Raw genomic sequence first — 16,138 nt, forward strand, 5'->3', positions numbered from 1 at the left:
GATCCGGTAACAGGTAATTCATTCATTAAGAATATGAAAACTCTTCATGCGCGTTCAAACGCTTCAGGATCCATCCGCCGAAACTTTTTCGAAACAGCTATTAGATATTGGCAATGGGAAAGTTGCCGTACATGAAAATACTGGATCAATAAAATTACCAACCGGTTTTTGCACAATCGTCCACTCGCAAGATGTTCTCATCGACTGTATATTTCCCGATGTACACACACAATATATAAATCTTGAGTGGCTGGCAGAAAGAGCCATTTTAGCAGCGAAAAATGTGGACGTTCATGGATTAAATTTCAAGATACAACAATTGTTGCCAACAGACTCTGTGTCATACAAATCTGTTAATACAGTTTGCAATACAAATGGCAAGTTTCAAGCTAAAAGGTAACACGAAATTCTTTGACTGTTAGGCGTTACGAAGTTCGCCGGGTTTGCTAGTGCATATATAATAATATAGGTACATATGTCATTATATATAATACCTTATCACACAAACAATTGAATGAATAAATTTAAATTGAAATCATTGCTCTTGAATTTTTAAAAAAAAATGTAATCTTATTTATTTCTACCAAGAGAAAGGTCAAGTGCCGTCTTATTTTGTGTTTTTTTATTCCTTTTTGGATTTCAAAAAGTAGCCTCAACACCTACCACAATATTGGATGACCAAGGAGTGAGTACAAATATGAACAGAGAAGTGTGAAATTGTTCCTAAATGATAAGGCTTGTTTAGTATTGCGGATTCGTTAATGCTGAGGAGGAACTGTGTTCCTGTTATTGCTACAGTTCAGTGAAGCTTTCTCTCGGATATATTATGGAATTAAAAGAGAAAATCAAAGGACTGGAAGGAAAACCATCGGAGGTTGAACAGGAAAATGTCGAACTTCGAAAAAGATTATTAGAAATACTAGGATGTAACAATAGAAACCACATAACGCTAAACGATCTTATTGTAGATAAGGATCTGTGTCATAGAACATCCACCTAATCGTTAGAGTCCAAGAAAGCAGAGGAGTCCGATGAGGATTAATTTATACATATTTCTATTCTGCTATTGTAGTCTGCTCCAAGGTCATTATAAACACAATAATTGCTGTATAAATTAGAAAAATAAAGGACTTGAGCAACACGTAGATTAACATTTGAGTTCACAATTTTGTAAGGCAGTGTACTTCCACGGCTGCCTATCGAACACAGAAATTATCGATATAACACAACATTTTAAATGTTTATTAAAGATTTTTAGTTTTAACGTCTAACGAATGGCCATTCGTCAGCCATTGGTAACTATAGTGCGTGCTGGCCGCCATAGTTATACCGCTGGTTTGGAGCTACAGAGAAAGTTGGCCAAGTCGACCAAGAATAGGCCGGATTTCGGCGTTTTCCGTAATTATATTGTACTCCAGGAACATGATCCTGTCTACACGATTGGCATACGCACCCGTGGCTATACGACAGAGGATGAGCTGCGCTTACGTCACCTGGGCGCAGATTTTCACCGCACGGATCGCGGTGGTCTCATTACTTTCCACGGTCCTGGCCAGTTAGTCGCGTATCCCATATTGGATTTGCGTCAGTTTAAGCCTAGTATGCGGTGGTATGTCGCCACCCTGGAACAGTTGGTGATTGAAACATGCCAACAGATGGGCATACCAAATGCAGGAAGAACCCAGGATACGGGCATTTGGGTTGGCGACAGAAAGATCTGTGCAATTGGCGTACACGGGTCTCGTTACGTCACCACTCATGGCATTGGCCTAAATTGCTGCACTGATCTCAAATGGTTTGATCACATAGTCCCCTGCGGTATTGAGGGCAAAGGAGTAACGTCCATAACCGAGCAGCTGGGGAGGCACACAAGTGTGGATGTGGCTAGTGAAGTGCTGTTGGCGAAATTTGCAAAAATTTTTGACTGTCGCCTGGCCGAACAATGTGACGATAATGAAATTTTCTAGTAAATCAATATTAATTTCTAATCAAAGCGTGATTTATTTAAATCGCATTTCTTGGCCCGACTATCGGATGGGACTTTGCCTCTTCTTTGCATTTCAAGGCGTCCCTGCTCCCGATGTTCGGCTTTGCGCATGCGTCGATCCTGACGCGACTCCACACAATTGTTAAAGTAACGGTCCCGAAAATCCTCTGAGGGAGTGGCAACGTGTAGGGGCGGTACGGACCAATCGCTTGGCTCCGTTTGGGAGCATTTCTCGTAAGTGAGCAGACGTCGTGCCGTTTGACCCGTCAACAATTGCTCTGAATTTGCCACAAGTTGGAGATTACGATGCTGCGGTAATGTAGCTTCACTGTAGTCCTCTCTAAAAGTTATAGTCGTATCTTAATCGAGTAAAATTAACATGATAAATCTGATATACCGATGAAATGGAAGCCAGCAGACGAGACGACCGCCTATTCTCAAGTGCTTTGATGCAAAATCGAGTAGATCGGCATACAACTGCTGCAGAGCATAATGCGATGTGGAGGGATAGTGAGCCATATCAGAGTTTCGCGTGCCCTCTTTGACAGTTACCTTTGTTTCCACTTTTTCTGTAGCCTCGCGTATGCCATAGGGCGCTGCAAGGATCAAAAAATCAATTTATTATTCTGTTTTTCTTTTAGAATTGTACTCACGATCTGTTATGATGCTGTCAAATGATACCCGCGGATGCCACAGGGGATTGGAGAAATCAGCAACTACCACATCCATATAGCGATCGGCGCAACCGTACTGTTTGAGATTTGATCTAATACTCTCGTCCTTCTCTCGCACCTTTTGGGTTATACGACTGGGGCGGCAGCGGGCATGTAGCATCATGTAATCTATATCGGCGCCCATTACATATCCGCCAAATTTAGCTGCACTTACTAGCAATGAGCCGGTGCCCACAAAGGGGTCGAAGACCAGATCTCCTGGAGCTACCAGTGCTTGGTTGGCCATAAGTAGACTCAATTGGGCATCCATGCTGGTGTTGCCAATAAATTTTCGATGCTTCAGTGATAGGTCCTTGATTAAATGCCTCTGGCCTGCGGCCAGTAAGCGTCCGAAGAGTATGTCATCTGGAACGGGCGGCACGGCCGTGGGATCCAATCCCCAGAATTCAATATACCACCACTCCACTTTAGGATGCTTAAGATCCACAGGACCAGACAATGGTAAATAATTCATTGTTTCAATCTTGTCTATCTTTTCGCGCTGACTGAAATGCTTATTATAGGTCTCCACAGTGATCTTAAAGCTCGTGTTGGCTCCAAAATGTGCCTCAACTTTGGCTGGGTGCGATTCCACATGGTTGCGAAGTCTTTCATGAAACGCGTGCAATGTTTGGCCGTGGGCATACAACTCGAAGATGGCACGCAGGGCAACGGACCTGGAGGCAAACTGCAGGGCAGTCTCGTCATTGGGAAACTCTACCAGCCAAAACGGTTTCTAGAATAAACAAAAATTGGTTTTTATTTTAACTCTCATTCACAATAACGAATTGTACCAAAAACTGATCGGATAAATGCTGAAATTTGAAGCCAAATAATTTTGACAGTGACTCAAATTCAGCTAAACGAAAGTCCACATGCTCCTGGGCGAACCAGAGTATATACTTCTTCCACAACTTGCTCATTTCGATGCTTTGTTTTAGTTTTATTTTTTAAAAATATTGCACTTTGTTTACATTTATAACCTAATGCGTTATCGATAACTTTCGATGAGACCCTTGGCGTACAACCCTGTGCATGAATAAATCGGCCATTTTGCCAAAACTCGTGTCAACACGTAGGCGAGCCGAAAATTTATTTGTAAATTTTCAGCTAAAGCAAGCCTCGCAGCTGCTAAAAATTAATAGAAAAGTAAATTTTAAGCGGTCGAATATTGAATTGCAATTAAGTGAACATGGCGCGTTACACGCAACGTCCGGAAAATGCTCTGAAAAGAGCCAATGGTAAGGCACAAGCAGAATTTTCCATGCGGCAGTGGAAAAGAGAAAGAAAATGAAATGTCAAAATGACAGGCCGTTTTTGCTCTCTGCCTCTATCACTGGGTATCTTTGATATTTCTATTTAATGATGATTTCTCTCTGCCGGCAGAATTTATTGAGGTGGGCAAACCTTTGCGGGCCTTGGATACTCTGCAGGAAGTGTTCCGGAACAAGAGATGGAACTATGCTTACTCGGAGACGGTCATTGAGCCGCTTATGTTCAAGTATTTGTACTTGTGTGTGGAGCTCAAGAAATCGCACATAGCCAAGGAGGGTCTCTTTCAGTACCGCAACATGTTCCAGCTGGTGAACGTCAATTCGCTGGAGAATGTGATCCGTGGCTACCTCAAGATGGCCGAGGAGCACACTGAGGCTGCCCAGGCCCAGTCATCGGCTGCTGTTGCAGTCCTCGAGCTGGACGATTTGGACAATATCGCAACGCCAGAGAGCATTTTAATGAGTGCTGTGTGCGGTGAAGATGCCCAGGATCGTTCAGATCGCACCATTCTCTTGCCCTGGGTCAAGTTTTTGTGGGAGTCTTATTGCCAGTGTCTGGAGTTGCTGCGTGTAAACACTCACTGCGAGACTTTATACCATGATATTGCTCGCATGGCCTTTCAGTTCTGCTTGAAGTACAACCGCAAGAGTGAATTCCGTCGTCTGTGCGACAAGCTTCGCAAACATCTGGAGGACATCTGCAAGAGCAGCAACCAGACCACGGGCGTGTCTATTAACAAGGTTGAGACCCAGCAGCTCTGCCTGGATACTAGGCTCTATCTGTTGGACTCAGCCATTCAAATGGAGCTATGGCAGGAAGCCTACAAGGCCATCGAGGATATTCACGGTCTGATGGCTCTCTCCAAGAAGACGCCCGTGCCCAAGACCATGGCAAACTATTACCAAAAACTTGCAATGGTCTTCAGCAAGGCTGGCAACCAACTGTTCCATGCAGCTGCTTTGCTCAAGTTGTTCCAACTAACACGCGAATTGAAGAAGAATCTGACAAAGGATGATCTGCAGCGGATGGCCGCTCATGTTCTGTTGGCCACTCTATCGATCCCGTTGCCATCGGCTCATCCGGAATTCGATCGGTTCATAGAGGCCGACAAGAGTCCTTTGGAGAAAGCCCAAAAGCTGGCTATTCTGCTGGGTCTGCCCCAGCCACCGACTCGAGTGTCCCTCATTCGTGAAGTTGTGCGTCTAAATGTACCCCAGCTCGTATCGGAGGACTTCCGCAACCTGTACAACTGGCTGGAGGTTGACTTCAACCCACTGAATCTCTGCCAGCGCATTCAGTCCGTCGTGGACACCATTGAGAGCGGACCAGCTGAAACATCACTTCTAACTCCGTACATCCAGTCTTTGAAAGATGTGACTATAATGCGGCTAATTCGCCAAATCTCTCAAGTCTATGAGAGTATCGAGTTCAAGCGGCTGCTGGAACTGGCATCCTTCTGCAACGTGTTCGAGTTGGAAAAGCTTTTGGTGGAGTCGGTGCGCCACAATGACATGCAGATTCGTATCGATCACCAGAAACATTGCATCTACTTCGGCACTGATCTCACCGAGAGCCAGCGTGAGTATCGTCCGGATGGTCCGACCCTGCAGTCAATGCCCTCCGAGCAGATCCGCTCCCAGCTGGTTAACATGTCTACTGTGTTGACTCGTGCCGTCTCCATTGTGTATCCCGACCGGGAGCGCGAGCAGCGAGCCAAGTTGCGCACCCAGATGGTACACCATTATCATGAAATCAAGGATCGGGAGCACCAGCGCATTCTTCAGCGTCAGAAAATTATCGAGGACCGCAAGGAGTTTATTGAGAAGCAAAACAATGCACGCGAGGAGGAGGAGGCCCGTCGCCAGGAGGAGGAGTCGCGCAAAGCCAAACTGGCCGAGCAGAAACGTCTGGAGCAGGAACAGGAGGAGCGCGAACGAAAACGCCACCAGAACGAGATTCAGGCTATTCGCGAGAAGAGTCTCAAGGAGAAGGTGCAACAGATTTCCCAGACAGCCCATGGCAAAAAGATGCTCTCCAAGCTCGACGAGGAGGGAATCAAGAAACTCGATGCGGAGCAGATTGCCAAGCGCGAGAACGAAGAGTTGCAGCGCGAAGCGAAGGAATTGCAGTCCAAGCTCAAATCGCAAGAGAAGAAAATCGACTACTTCGAACGGGCCAAACGCCTGGAAGAGATTCCACTTTTCGAGAAGTATCTGACCGAGAAGCAAGTGAAGGACAAGGAGTTCTGGGAAGCCACGGAGCAGACGCGTATCGAGAATGCCATAACCGAGCGGAAGGATGCGGTTAGCCAGCAGGAACGTCTGAAGCGTATGTATCCAGATCGAGATGAGTATCTGGAGGCACTTAAAAAGGAACGCGCCTCGCTATATTTGGAAAAGGTTGAGAAATTCGAAATCGCCTTGGAAGTAGAGCGGAAGAAGCGTTTGGCCGATCGTGTAATCCGTCGCCGCGAGGAACGTCGTCAGGCTCACTTGCGCGAAAAGGAAGAGGAGCGTCTCCGCAAAGAGGAGGAAATTCGTATGGCCCAGGCAGCTGAAGAACGAGCTGCTGCTGAGGCCCGGCGTCTGGAGCGCGAAGCTGAGGACGAGAAGCGTCGTGCTCAGTACGAGAAACAGCGCGCAAAGGAGGAGGAGGCCGAGCGCAAGATCAAGGAAGATCGGGATCGTCTGGCCCGTGAGGTGGCCGTTGAACGTGAGCGTAGCGACAAGGAACGCGATACTTGGCGTCCTCGTGGTGATCGTCCAGAAGGACGACCCAGCGCCGCTGCTGGAGGAGGCGGAGCCAGCGAATGGCGTAGGCCCGCTCCAACAGCCGATCGTGCCGACCGTGACCGTGGAGCTGATCGTGACCGTGGTGCAGATCGTGATCGTGGAGCTGATCGTGATCGTGGTGCAGATCGTGAACGTGGAGCAGATCGTGACCGCAAAGACAACGAAGCTGGTGGTGCCTCCGATTCTTGGCGCGTACGCCGCGAGCCCGATTCTCAGCGTAATGCTGCACCCAAGGATGGTGGCGGCAGCTCTGGTGGAGCTCAACCTTCCCGCGATGACAAATGGCGTCGTGGTGGCGATCGGGAGCGGGATCGCGACTTCCGGAATGATGGACAGGGCCCACGCCGTGGAGGAGACCGTGAGGACGATCGCGATCGTGGTGGTTTCCGCCGCAACGATGGTCCACGTCGTAATGAGGAACAGCAGCGCGAAACCGGCGGCAATTGGCGCGACGCTCCACGTCAAAGTGACAACCGTGACAACCGTCGTCCTGCCGGCGGCGATAGACGTGACCGAGATCGTGACGTACGCGGAGCTGGTCCTAAGGAAGGTGGCGGCGGCGGTGGTGGCAATTGGCGCACAGCTCCCGCCCCTCGGGACGAGAAACCTACCACCAAGCAGCGAGATCAGCCCCAGGACAAAGGTAAGAACAAATCAAAATATTCTTTTAAGTTTCCAACTTATCTTTTAAACTATCTGTTACAGAAAACAAGGCCGGCGATGATGGCGAATGGACTAGCGTGAAGCGCCGTTAAATATGCCAAGTAATCTGTAGAGTTATCCCGCATTTTCGTACTGCAGAAATCTATAAAGGAAACAAATTTATTCTATTCTTTTTTTTTATTTTTTATCTTGAACAAGTTAAATGTTTTTATGTCAGCCAATTGGAAATTTGATAACAAGTCACGCGTATAGTCATTAAAATCGGCTGCATCCAGTAAAAGGCTTATTCAAACATCATAATAAGAACGGAATTTATAATTGTTATTCTAACAAGATCAAATAATAAAATATAATCGTAATTTCAAATTCAATATTTAGTGAGAAATTATTTGGAAAATAAGTATTAGAGAAGAGTCTTGTTCTTAGATTTTTCGAGATAATTTAGGATAGGAAAACATTAATCCCAACATTTAAACAAATATTCCTAATTTTTCGTTAGTATTTCATTCGTTTTAAACATGATTTAATCAAAATAAATCAGTTCTCAAAATAATTGATCAATTGCTTAACTGTAAGCGTTGTATTTTCATTCGAATAAAATACATGTCGAAATATCTCGTATCTTCTGGTTTTTTTTTTTTTTTTTAATTTACTTTAAAATTTCTAGTTGTATTACCGTTTGGGAAAGTTTTGACAAACAACTATATTCGTTTAATTTTAAATGTGTGTTCATGTCCCGCCATTGTTCTATGAACCAGTTATTTTTAACAGACTCGCAGCTGAGTCTTTTGGCTTAACTCACAAGGGGAACTTCAGGTATGTGAATCACCGATTTTGATGAATTTTGAATATGTTGTAGAACACACCGTCATTTCGACATACTACTCTATATATTGCATTGAAAAAGTCAAGGCGGGTGTCTCTTAGGGCAGCGTCCTCGGCCCCATCTACACAGCTGACCTTCCTGTTCACCAGTCGCACGAACTCCTGGTAGCAATCTTCAAATCTTGGTCATGCAGCTCGATATGATTAGGCCTTGGCTGCTTTGGTGGAACATCGCTCCTTCTATGTTCGGAACTTTGTGATTTTAAATATACTTAACAACAAATAAAAAATGTATATATATTTCGAATGTACAGCTGTTAAATTCGCTGGTGTTTTGTAGTTGGAACTAACAGCCAATTAACAGCGAATGTTCAATTTTTACAGTCGAGGCCCATTTAACATTTAAAAAAAAATTGCCGCCACGTTCCACGTGAACATATTTCAGCAATGTGATTCACGTAGTATTATTAACTAAAAACAGACCACGAGCGTGCAGTAAATTGTATTAACGTTTGCTGATAAACAGAATATTGTGAATTATATCGAACACCTGTTGGAAATAAAAAAAAAATTATACATTTATTATATTAAAGTATTCGCGGCGGCTCAACATGTGAGGTTAAGCCAGAGCAGACAAACAGACGGCGAAGGCGAGAAATAAACATTGAAAGGAAAAGCAACGGACTATTACATTAAAGTGCAGAAAAGTGAAGAAAGTGCAGTGTGCAATTCGAAATCGTTTAAAGGTAATGTCTTGATGACAAGTGTTTCCAATCACGGTTGTGGAGGGGGTGCTCCGGCTCCCAACCAGTATCAGTTTTCTGATTTTCTCCCTTTTCGATTCGCCAACGTTTGATTCTTTTGAAAACAGCTTTCTAAACAAAATGCACTTCATGTGAAGTCTGGGTGTCCGAGTGTTAGTGAGTTTGTGAAATGTGATAGTAAAGTTTAATATAAGAAAGCAAAAAATGCGTATTGTGTGTGTTTGATTTGTTGTTGGGCATAAAAAAGCACATGGCACATCGGCGGCTCTCATGCACACATACATACGCACGTGGTTGGGTCTAGAGATGTGTGCGTGAGAGTCACCGATATCATTTAAAAGATATGTGCAAACTTTTATGAACTTTTGTTATTTTCTACTCAAAATAACTGGCTCTTCTTATTCCTTATATTGGCCATGGCCCGATTTAATTGCAATTAATAAACTTTATTAAATAAATGACAAAGTTTGCACAGTTGTTAAACGGTCCGAAATGTGCTTCCTTACGCTTGCGTTGTTGTTATTATTGAATGATAGTTCGTTCCCTTATGATTTTAGTTTGAATTTTTTTATTCTGCATCACAATATTCGCATTTAGGTAAAGTACAGTTATATGTAATGTTTTGATAACAAAAAAAAATAAAAATCAGCACGTTGCTGCTCTTCGTTCAGCGGCTGGTGCCACCATCGTGCCCATGCCCGTGCCACGCTGTTTTTTCTGGCTCCCTTTTCGACTGCAATTCGTGTTACCAGCAGCACAAGCAGCAGCAGCAGCGGCAGCCTTGCCAACCTTGTCTAAAATTTGAAATTTGAGGTGGGGAAAAAGAAGGAGAAACGTTTTTTTCTTTGGATAAACGCAATGTTGGAGATCATTTAACAGAATTAGATTGTTAATTTTTTTTTTAATATATTTACTGTGTTTTTTTGGTCTCCTTTGGCGGCGCTCTCGTTTTGGTTCCAACATGGCGTATTTGTCATCCATCTGCTTAAATATCTGATCACGATTTTCCTCCAATGTGTACAATTGGTCCTCCACATGGTCAGACATGCCCCCAAGGAGGAGCAGGCATTGTCCTAGGGACTCGTGTTCAGTGGTCAAATCGTTGAGCTGCTGCGCCAATTGCGAATCGGTTCCGGTCAAAATAAAGTAGCCCGTGTTTCCAATAATTTTGAGTGGAGGACGCTGCTCCATTGCGGACCTGGAAACGACGGGCATCGGATGACGAGGATGGGTCGTGCCAGTTTGTTTTTCACAATTTTGTTTGCTTGGATTTGCAGCTTTTGGCGTTGGCTTTTTAATCTGGTTGGCCTCGGAGTAGTCGTCACATCCATCGTAAAATCGCTGCAAATACTTTTGCATGAGTTCGTTAGTTTGCTTTTCGACTTCACCACACTCCACCGCCTCTGAGCGATTCCGGCCGGGATATTTTAGATTGCTGTAGAAATCATCCTGCCATGGTCTTTTTCTCTTTTGCATTAACATTTTATGGAGGGCGTTGAGCTGCTTGAGGGTTGGTTGGGGTTCCTCCAGTGACTGCTGAGGCGGGTTTTCCTTATTAGATAATCCTGATAGAGATACAGACCTGAATCGGCGGGCAATACGTCTACACAGTCTAGTGCCAAATGGAAGCATTGCGGCCAATCTGTTTGTGTGCTCCGACGATCGTTGTGTATCCATTTCCGTTAGCGCCTCACTGATTGGGGGTAATTGGGGCATCGGTATTGGTTTACCTGTCTCGTAACAGGGTGATCTATTGGATGTACGGACCATTGGCGATGCTGGTGATGATGATGGTTCCACAACATTCGAATCCCGAGTCGACTTCTTGGCCGTCATCAACGTTTCTATGTTATTGTTAGCCTTCCTTTTTTGACCTCGTGGCCCTCCCACAGGAGGCAATGAGGTGGGACCTGCAGCTCGATCGGCAGCTACTGGAGATGCCTTATCTCCCGGCACGACAAGACGAGCATCTTCATCAGCCTGTCGTTTCGCCTCCGCGGCCTTACGCTGACGTCTTGTGATGACCTTTTTCGGCATTTTTGTTTATTTTTTTTTTTTTAATTTTTTTTTTGTTCAATAAAAATTTGTTTCTTGTCGAAAGTTAATAACGAATTTACTTTTATTCAATTATGTTGTCAATGAAATATGGCAGATAAATGGGTCTATGAAAGATGACTTTCGAGCAACATTTTTAAAATTTCTCGCATAGCCTTCTAGAAAGAAATTATTTATGACACAAAATTTGTCTCCTCCTTTGTTTAGCCAAGACATGGACTCGGGCATGTTGAATGTATTCCATGAGGATCCGTTTGAAGGAAATTTCGCCAAGTACGAGACGGAACCAAATTTCTGGACAGCCAATGATGATGAGTAAGTTGCTAGTTCTCAAATTCATCGATCGGATATAATTAACTAGATATATATGTATACATTTTTAGGCTGCAGCTAACGGATACACTAAATGGAATTTTACCCATAGCGCCAACTGATGTATCACTACTCAGCAGTCACCATGGTGAGGAAGATGATGACGATGATGATGATGGCGATGGCGATGGTGAGGACCATGGGGGAAACAGAAAAAACTTGGTAGGTCTCACTGTGAGAGATTGTAATGCAAATGATCTGTAATCCCTGATCGTATGACACAGCAGCTGATCTTCAGTGACTATATGGATCAGGAATCGGCCTATGAGCAACATAGGCAATTAAGTGCGCTGGTGGAATATGAACGAAAGGCTATGGGAAACGACGACGATGATGCCCAAAGTCAGTGCAGCAATTCGACATTTCGCACTCGCACTGACAGCTCCTCCATTGGTGACTATGAATCGCATACCAGTGACTATGATGACGACGAAAACGATGCACCGGATCACAATGATCCGGATCCGGATGGGCAGCGCAAGAATCGAACTCTGAGTACCAATACCATTGCCTCGGAAACCGATGCTTTCGGTCTAAATATTGATGTTAACAACTTTGATTTGGCCGAGTTCATCACCAAAGACGATTTTGCTGAAAACTTAAATACAATTCGCTTAAAAGAGAAAAAATCACAGACACCAGAGGCATCTCCGTGTGCTGCTCCAAAGCCAGGTGCAGTTGAGATAACTGCTAACGCTTTAATTCCGGCAGTTGCAGCGGCAATCGATGATGACACGGACTCCATTATAGATGTCGAAACGGTAGATGTCATTGATGTAGATGAGTCCGTGTGGCGGGCAAAAAACCAGACCGCAGGACCAGATGATCTGCGTTATGTGGACAATGTAAAGTCTGATCCCTCTTGGTCCCCAAAATCAAGCGCCAGTAAAAAGACCATTGCTTCCGGAGTTCACAAAGAGGTGAGTATAATATATGGTTCTCCAACTTGACGAATGGAAATAAATGAATTTCGAATTTCCTTATAGCCAAAACTCATGCAGGATAGTCAGCAGAAACCCGTAGCTGCAGCTGTAATCACCACAGCAAAGCCTAAATCCAGTAACAACATTTGCCTGGTGCCCAGCAAAAAGCAATGCGACTTTCTGAAACGTAAAGTCAATGGCGGCAGATCGACCAAGCTGATGGCAACTGCCAAAAAAGGGCCAGAGGCTCAAAAATCTGGTATAAGCAAGCAACCAAACAACACGCTGTCCGCAGCTCCATGTAGCAGCTCACTCACTGGTTTGGGATTGGGCGGCAAGAATCTAGCGCTACTCAAGCACGAACAAGAGGCTGCGGCCGCAGAGGCAGTAGCAGAGCAGCTGCCCAAAGTTGCCCCGCCAAAGCGTAAACTTAATCTGGAGGAATACAAGCAGCGTCGAAGTGGCGGAGTTCTAGCGGCCAAACCTAAGGCTGCTCCCACTGCCACATCCTCTCCTACTCCAGCCAAACAGGCAAGAATTGAAAATACGGCGACGACGACGGCGGTGGCGAAACAATTGGTCCAGCCTTTGGTACAGCCATCGCCGCAGAAACTGGCGATTGCCAGTATTGTTAATAGTCTGAAGTGCCCTGATAAAGTCCCGGTTAGCAATGTACCCATGGATCCAATTACCATAGCAAAGAACAAAGTGCTACGCATGCTGGAAATGAAACGAGCACAACAATTGAAGATAATCGATTCCCGTGTCAATGCAAAGGTACCGCGAGTAACAAAATTACCACCCCTCAAAGACATTGTCAAAGACACATATTGCATGGTGCAGGAGCAGGAGGAGGGGGACGAGACTGTCGCTGAAACGAAATTGGACACAAGCATCAGCAGCAAGCCAAACAACAGTTTGCATCCAGACTATGAGGAAATAATCATCGTTTCGGTTGGATGCAATACGGAAATTACGATACCACCAAATCAAATGAGCCGCACCTCCCCCCGTTCGTTGCTCAAGTCGTCGGTGCTGTTGTACAACATTTCCAATAGCCAAGATGCCAACAAGAATATTAACAGCTCCCTCATAGCGAGCATACAGAGTGAGGTGGTCAAGCAGACCAGTTGCACAACTCTTAAAAAGCCAACAGCACCATGTGAGCCAGCTGGTGAGTCCGAGTCCAGGCAACATGGCGAGGATATGGTCATTATGCACTTGCCCAAAGATCGCGTCCGCAAGCCTTTATCTAGCATGTCCACTCAAACAGATTTGCAACCCGAATTTCCAGTGCTCACGACGGTCTATACCAAACGCCAGTCGCGGCAGCGCCTGCGCAAAAATCGTAATTATCGTCAGGTTGTCAGCCAATCGGGATCAGAGGGGTCTAGTAGCTCGAGAGGGTCCTCATCGTCGAGCTCAAGTAGTTTGGAATCCTATAGAAGCCGTTCCCGTTCACGTTCCAATTCCCTAGAGCAATTGCGTCATTTGGACAGCTTAGCTCCAAACAGTAGTATTGCCCATGGTGGCTACTCATCGCGCAGTACACATCGCCATCGCAGCTCGGTCAGCTCCTCATCCTACTCGGAAGCTGGCAAATATGAGAGACGTCAACGTCGCACCAGCTACAACAAGCGTCGCTTAAAAAATCCCAACGCTCGGACCAGCAACTTTTCCAGCTCGGGCTCCGATGTCAGTGATCGTGAGCGTAGCCGTAGTCCAATTCGATCATGTTCCCGTGCCAGGTCAAACAATAACAACAACAACACCAGCAACAACAACAATCGTCGGGCATTCGTTGATCGAAATGTATCACAACCGGCGGTGGAAGAGCGTCGCATTGTCTATGTGGGCCGCATCGAGACGGAGACCACCAAGGAGATGCTGCGCCGTAAGTTTTTGCCCTATGGCAGCATTAAACAAATCACGATACACTACAAGGAGAATGGGTAAGCCCCGCAATCAACTTGAATTGGTTTAGCTGAGAATTTCATATTGTTTCTTTTATTCCGGACAGCATGAAGTACGGATTTGTGACATACGAGCGAGCACAGGACGCCTTCACAGCCATCGATACAAGTGCCAGGGATCCACAAATCAATATGTATGACATTAGCTTTGGCGGTAGACGTGCCTTTTGTCGTGCCTCCTATGCCGATTTGGGTAAGCTATAAACTATCTATTGCCTCAAGTCGTGACTAACAGCTAAATCTTTGCAGACAATGCCGGAATGGATACTTACCACTCTTATGTGTATCCAAAGTCTGCTCCAGCTCCAAAGCCGCAGGAGGATTCCTTTGAGGCTCTGTTACTTAAAGTAAAGGCCAAATTAAATGCTGGCAAACCAGATGCCGCGCAACCAGAACAGTCGGGCACAACTGCCACAACACCGAGTATACCACCCGATCACAACAATCAGATTTGACATCTTTTCTCCGATTCGCCCCTTTTTGTATTCTTACATGAAGATATTTTGGCATAACTACTTTATCCTAGATGTTTGTGAATTGAACAACTAGACCCGAATACCGTAAATCAATAATTGTACAATCTAACTGAGAAGCCTGATTATCATTTGTAATTTATTGTAAAAAAGTTGACATACATATTCATAAAGCAAGAGCCGCCATGCATTGCAAGTGATTGCAATAAGTTGTTGAGTGAAACTAAAAGAAATCATGAAACTGAAAACAAACGATAATGGAAAGTGAATATGAAATTGTGATAAACGCGTAATGCATACAAAGTCATTTATTGCATTAAGTTAGCAGAAGGCCACATAGAACTAGAATAACAAATCCACAAAGAGAAAGCAAAGCACATGTCTAACTAAAATATCCAAAAACTAAAGCCAAACGAAGAACTACAACCACAAAAAACATAACAAACGGATAGAAAACAAATCCCCACACAAAAGTACATACACATATGTATGGATAAGAATATAGTTGGAGAGAGAGCAGGGAAGTCGCATGCTGCATGCGTAGACCACAAATTAAACTGTTGATAACTAAACTTTGATATTAGTTTGTAAAGAGAATATTTTGTATGTATTTTTAATTTACTCTGGCCATCTCGCGATTATCTTTTCTGTAGCAGAAAAAACTAACCTTTTTTTATCCCAACCTATTCCTCTCCTTTCCCAATAAAACGAGCAACAATAACAACATTTAGAATCAAGACCGCATTTAAGCTTAACCCAAGCAAGTTGTTAATTTATTCAAATTTTATATACATTCATACCAGAAAGGCCGAGCGACCAAAAGGCAGGGCCTAACCAATAACTGACCAATCGCTCCTAGACAAAACCTATATCAATTAAATTTGGCATCCTTGTCTTAGTTAATTGCAACTCATTGAACAAAAGCAATTTTTGTTAAAAATTCTAAACATAAGTAACTGGAAAGCGAAATCATCCAACCTCTATAAAAGATGAATTATTATTAGCCTAACGAAATGTAATTAAGTAGCCGAAACAAATTGTTTGACTTAAGCTTTTTTGTACACTACTCTTTTTTTCATGGTTTAATAAATGCGTGCTAATTTCAGCAAATTGAAATTAAATCTTTGTGATGTTTACATACTTCACCAGCCAATGGGGAAAGGAACCTAAACAGGTGCAAAGCTGCAGCCTTTCAATTATTTTATAACTATAGTTCAAAAATATTTATGTAGTTTATCCACTGAACATTGGATTGTGTCACAAACATGAAAGAAGATCGTTTTTAAATGGAATTTTTAATTGTCAATTAAATGTCTCACCTCA

At 44.2% G+C, this 16,138-nt stretch overlaps 5 protein-coding genes across 7 annotated transcripts; 3 read left to right on the plus strand and 2 right to left on the minus strand.

Annotated features, from left to right (window-relative positions):
- The first annotated feature begins 1,204 nt into the window (after nt 1-1,204).
- LOC6650108 (putative lipoyltransferase 2, mitochondrial) lies at nt 1,205-3,437 on the plus strand. The gene is made up of 2 exons (XM_047009374.1): nt 1,205-3,162; nt 3,225-3,437. The coding sequence occupies exon 1, from the start codon at nt 1,275-1,277 to the stop codon at nt 1,965-1,967; it is 693 nt and encodes a 230-aa protein (XP_046865330.1). The 5' UTR covers nt 1,205-1,274; the 3' UTR covers nt 1,968-3,162; nt 3,225-3,437.
- Nucleotides 1,978-3,695, minus strand: LOC6650109 (tRNA (guanine(10)-N2)-methyltransferase homolog). The gene is made up of 4 exons (XM_002072682.3): nt 3,495-3,695; nt 2,641-3,436; nt 2,385-2,583; nt 1,978-2,327 (listed from the first exon to the last, which is right to left on the minus strand). Exons 1-4 carry the CDS (start codon nt 3,621-3,623, stop codon nt 1,985-1,987), a joined length of 1,467 nt encoding a protein of 488 aa, XP_002072718.1. The 5' UTR covers nt 3,624-3,695; the 3' UTR covers nt 1,978-1,984.
- A 65-nt stretch (nt 3,696-3,760) lies between these two features.
- On the plus strand, nt 3,761-7,801 carry LOC6650110 (eukaryotic translation initiation factor 3 subunit A). Its single transcript, XM_002072683.4, has 3 exons — nt 3,761-3,941; nt 4,087-7,410; nt 7,473-7,801. The coding sequence occupies exons 1-3, from the start codon at nt 3,893-3,895 to the stop codon at nt 7,520-7,522; spliced, it is 3,423 nt and encodes a 1,140-aa protein (XP_002072719.1). The 5' UTR covers nt 3,761-3,892; the 3' UTR covers nt 7,523-7,801.
- An 850-nt stretch (nt 7,802-8,651) lies between these two features.
- On the plus strand, nt 8,652-15,936 carry LOC6650112. Of its 2 annotated transcripts, none has more exons than XM_002072685.4 (7): nt 8,652-9,001; nt 11,282-11,389; nt 11,458-11,608; nt 11,671-12,366; nt 12,433-14,321; nt 14,390-14,535; nt 14,592-15,936. In XM_002072685.4, exons 2-7 carry the CDS (start codon nt 11,289-11,291, stop codon nt 14,795-14,797), a joined length of 3,189 nt encoding a protein of 1,062 aa, XP_002072721.3. In that variant the 5' UTR covers nt 8,652-9,001; nt 11,282-11,288; the 3' UTR covers nt 14,798-15,936. The 2 variants fall into 2 exon arrangements, with proteins under 2 accessions (XP_002072721.3, XP_015032382.2); XM_015176896.3 differs by having other exon boundaries at nt 11,674-12,366.
- LOC6650111 lies at nt 9,571-11,175 on the minus strand. Of its 2 annotated transcripts, none has more exons than XM_002072684.4 (2): nt 9,934-11,174; nt 9,571-9,813 (listed from the first exon to the last, which is right to left on the minus strand). In XM_002072684.4, the coding sequence occupies exons 1-2, from the start codon at nt 11,054-11,056 to the stop codon at nt 9,665-9,667; spliced, it is 1,272 nt and encodes a 423-aa protein (XP_002072720.1). In that variant the 5' UTR covers nt 11,057-11,174; the 3' UTR covers nt 9,571-9,664. The 2 variants fall into 2 exon arrangements, with proteins under 2 accessions (XP_002072720.1, XP_023035881.1); XM_023180113.2 differs by having other exon boundaries at nt 9,745-9,862; nt 9,934-11,175.
- Nucleotides 15,937-16,138: the final 202 nt, after the last annotated feature.

Source organism: Drosophila willistoni, chromosome 3R (assembly GCF_018902025.1).
Source record: "Drosophila willistoni isolate 14030-0811.24 chromosome 3R, UCI_dwil_1.1, whole genome shotgun sequence".
In the NCBI taxonomy this organism is placed as follows: Eukaryota; Metazoa; Arthropoda; class Insecta; order Diptera; family Drosophilidae; genus Drosophila; species Drosophila willistoni.

Bases quoted from the DNA above. Each gene is read 5' to 3' on its own strand.
- LOC6650112 (XM_002072685.4), top strand. From the start codon at position 11,289: ATGGACTCGGGCATGTTGAATGTATTCCATGAGGATCCGTTTGAAGGA. The intron at 12,367-12,432 runs GTGAGTATAATA...ATTTCCTTATAG, and splicing joins CTTCCGGAGTTCACAAAGAG to CCAAAACTCATGCAGGATAG. The intron at 14,536-14,591 runs GTAAGCTATAAA...AAATCTTTGCAG, and splicing joins TGCCTCCTATGCCGATTTGG to ACAATGCCGGAATGGATACT.
- LOC6650108 (XM_047009374.1), top strand. From the start codon at position 1,275: ATGGCCATTCGTCAGCCATTGGTAACTATAGTGCGTGCTGGCCGCCAT.
- LOC6650110 (XM_002072683.4), top strand. From the start codon at position 3,893: ATGGCGCGTTACACGCAACGTCCGGAAAATGCTCTGAAAAGAGCCAAT. The intron at 3,942-4,086 runs GTAAGGCACAAG...CTCTGCCGGCAG, and splicing joins TGCTCTGAAAAGAGCCAATG to AATTTATTGAGGTGGGCAAA. The intron at 7,411-7,472 runs GTAAGAACAAAT...TATCTGTTACAG, and splicing joins AGATCAGCCCCAGGACAAAG to AAAACAAGGCCGGCGATGAT.
- LOC6650109 (XM_002072682.3), bottom strand. From the start codon at position 3,623: ATGAGCAAGTTGTGGAAGAAGTATATACTCTGGTTCGCCCAGGAGCAT. The intron at 3,437-3,494 runs GTACAATTCGTT...TGTTTATTCTAG, and splicing joins ATTTATCCGATCAGTTTTTG to AAACCGTTTTGGCTGGTAGA. The intron at 2,584-2,640 runs GTGAGTACAATT...TGATCCTTGCAG, and splicing joins TGACAGCATCATAACAGATC to CGCCCTATGGCATACGCGAG.
- LOC6650111 (XM_002072684.4), bottom strand. From the start codon at position 11,056: ATGCCGAAAAAGGTCATCACAAGACGTCAGCGTAAGGCCGCGGAGGCG. The intron at 9,814-9,933 runs GTAAATATATTA...TTCAAATTTTAG, and splicing joins AAGGAGACCAAAAAAACACA to ACAAGGTTGGCAAGGCTGCC.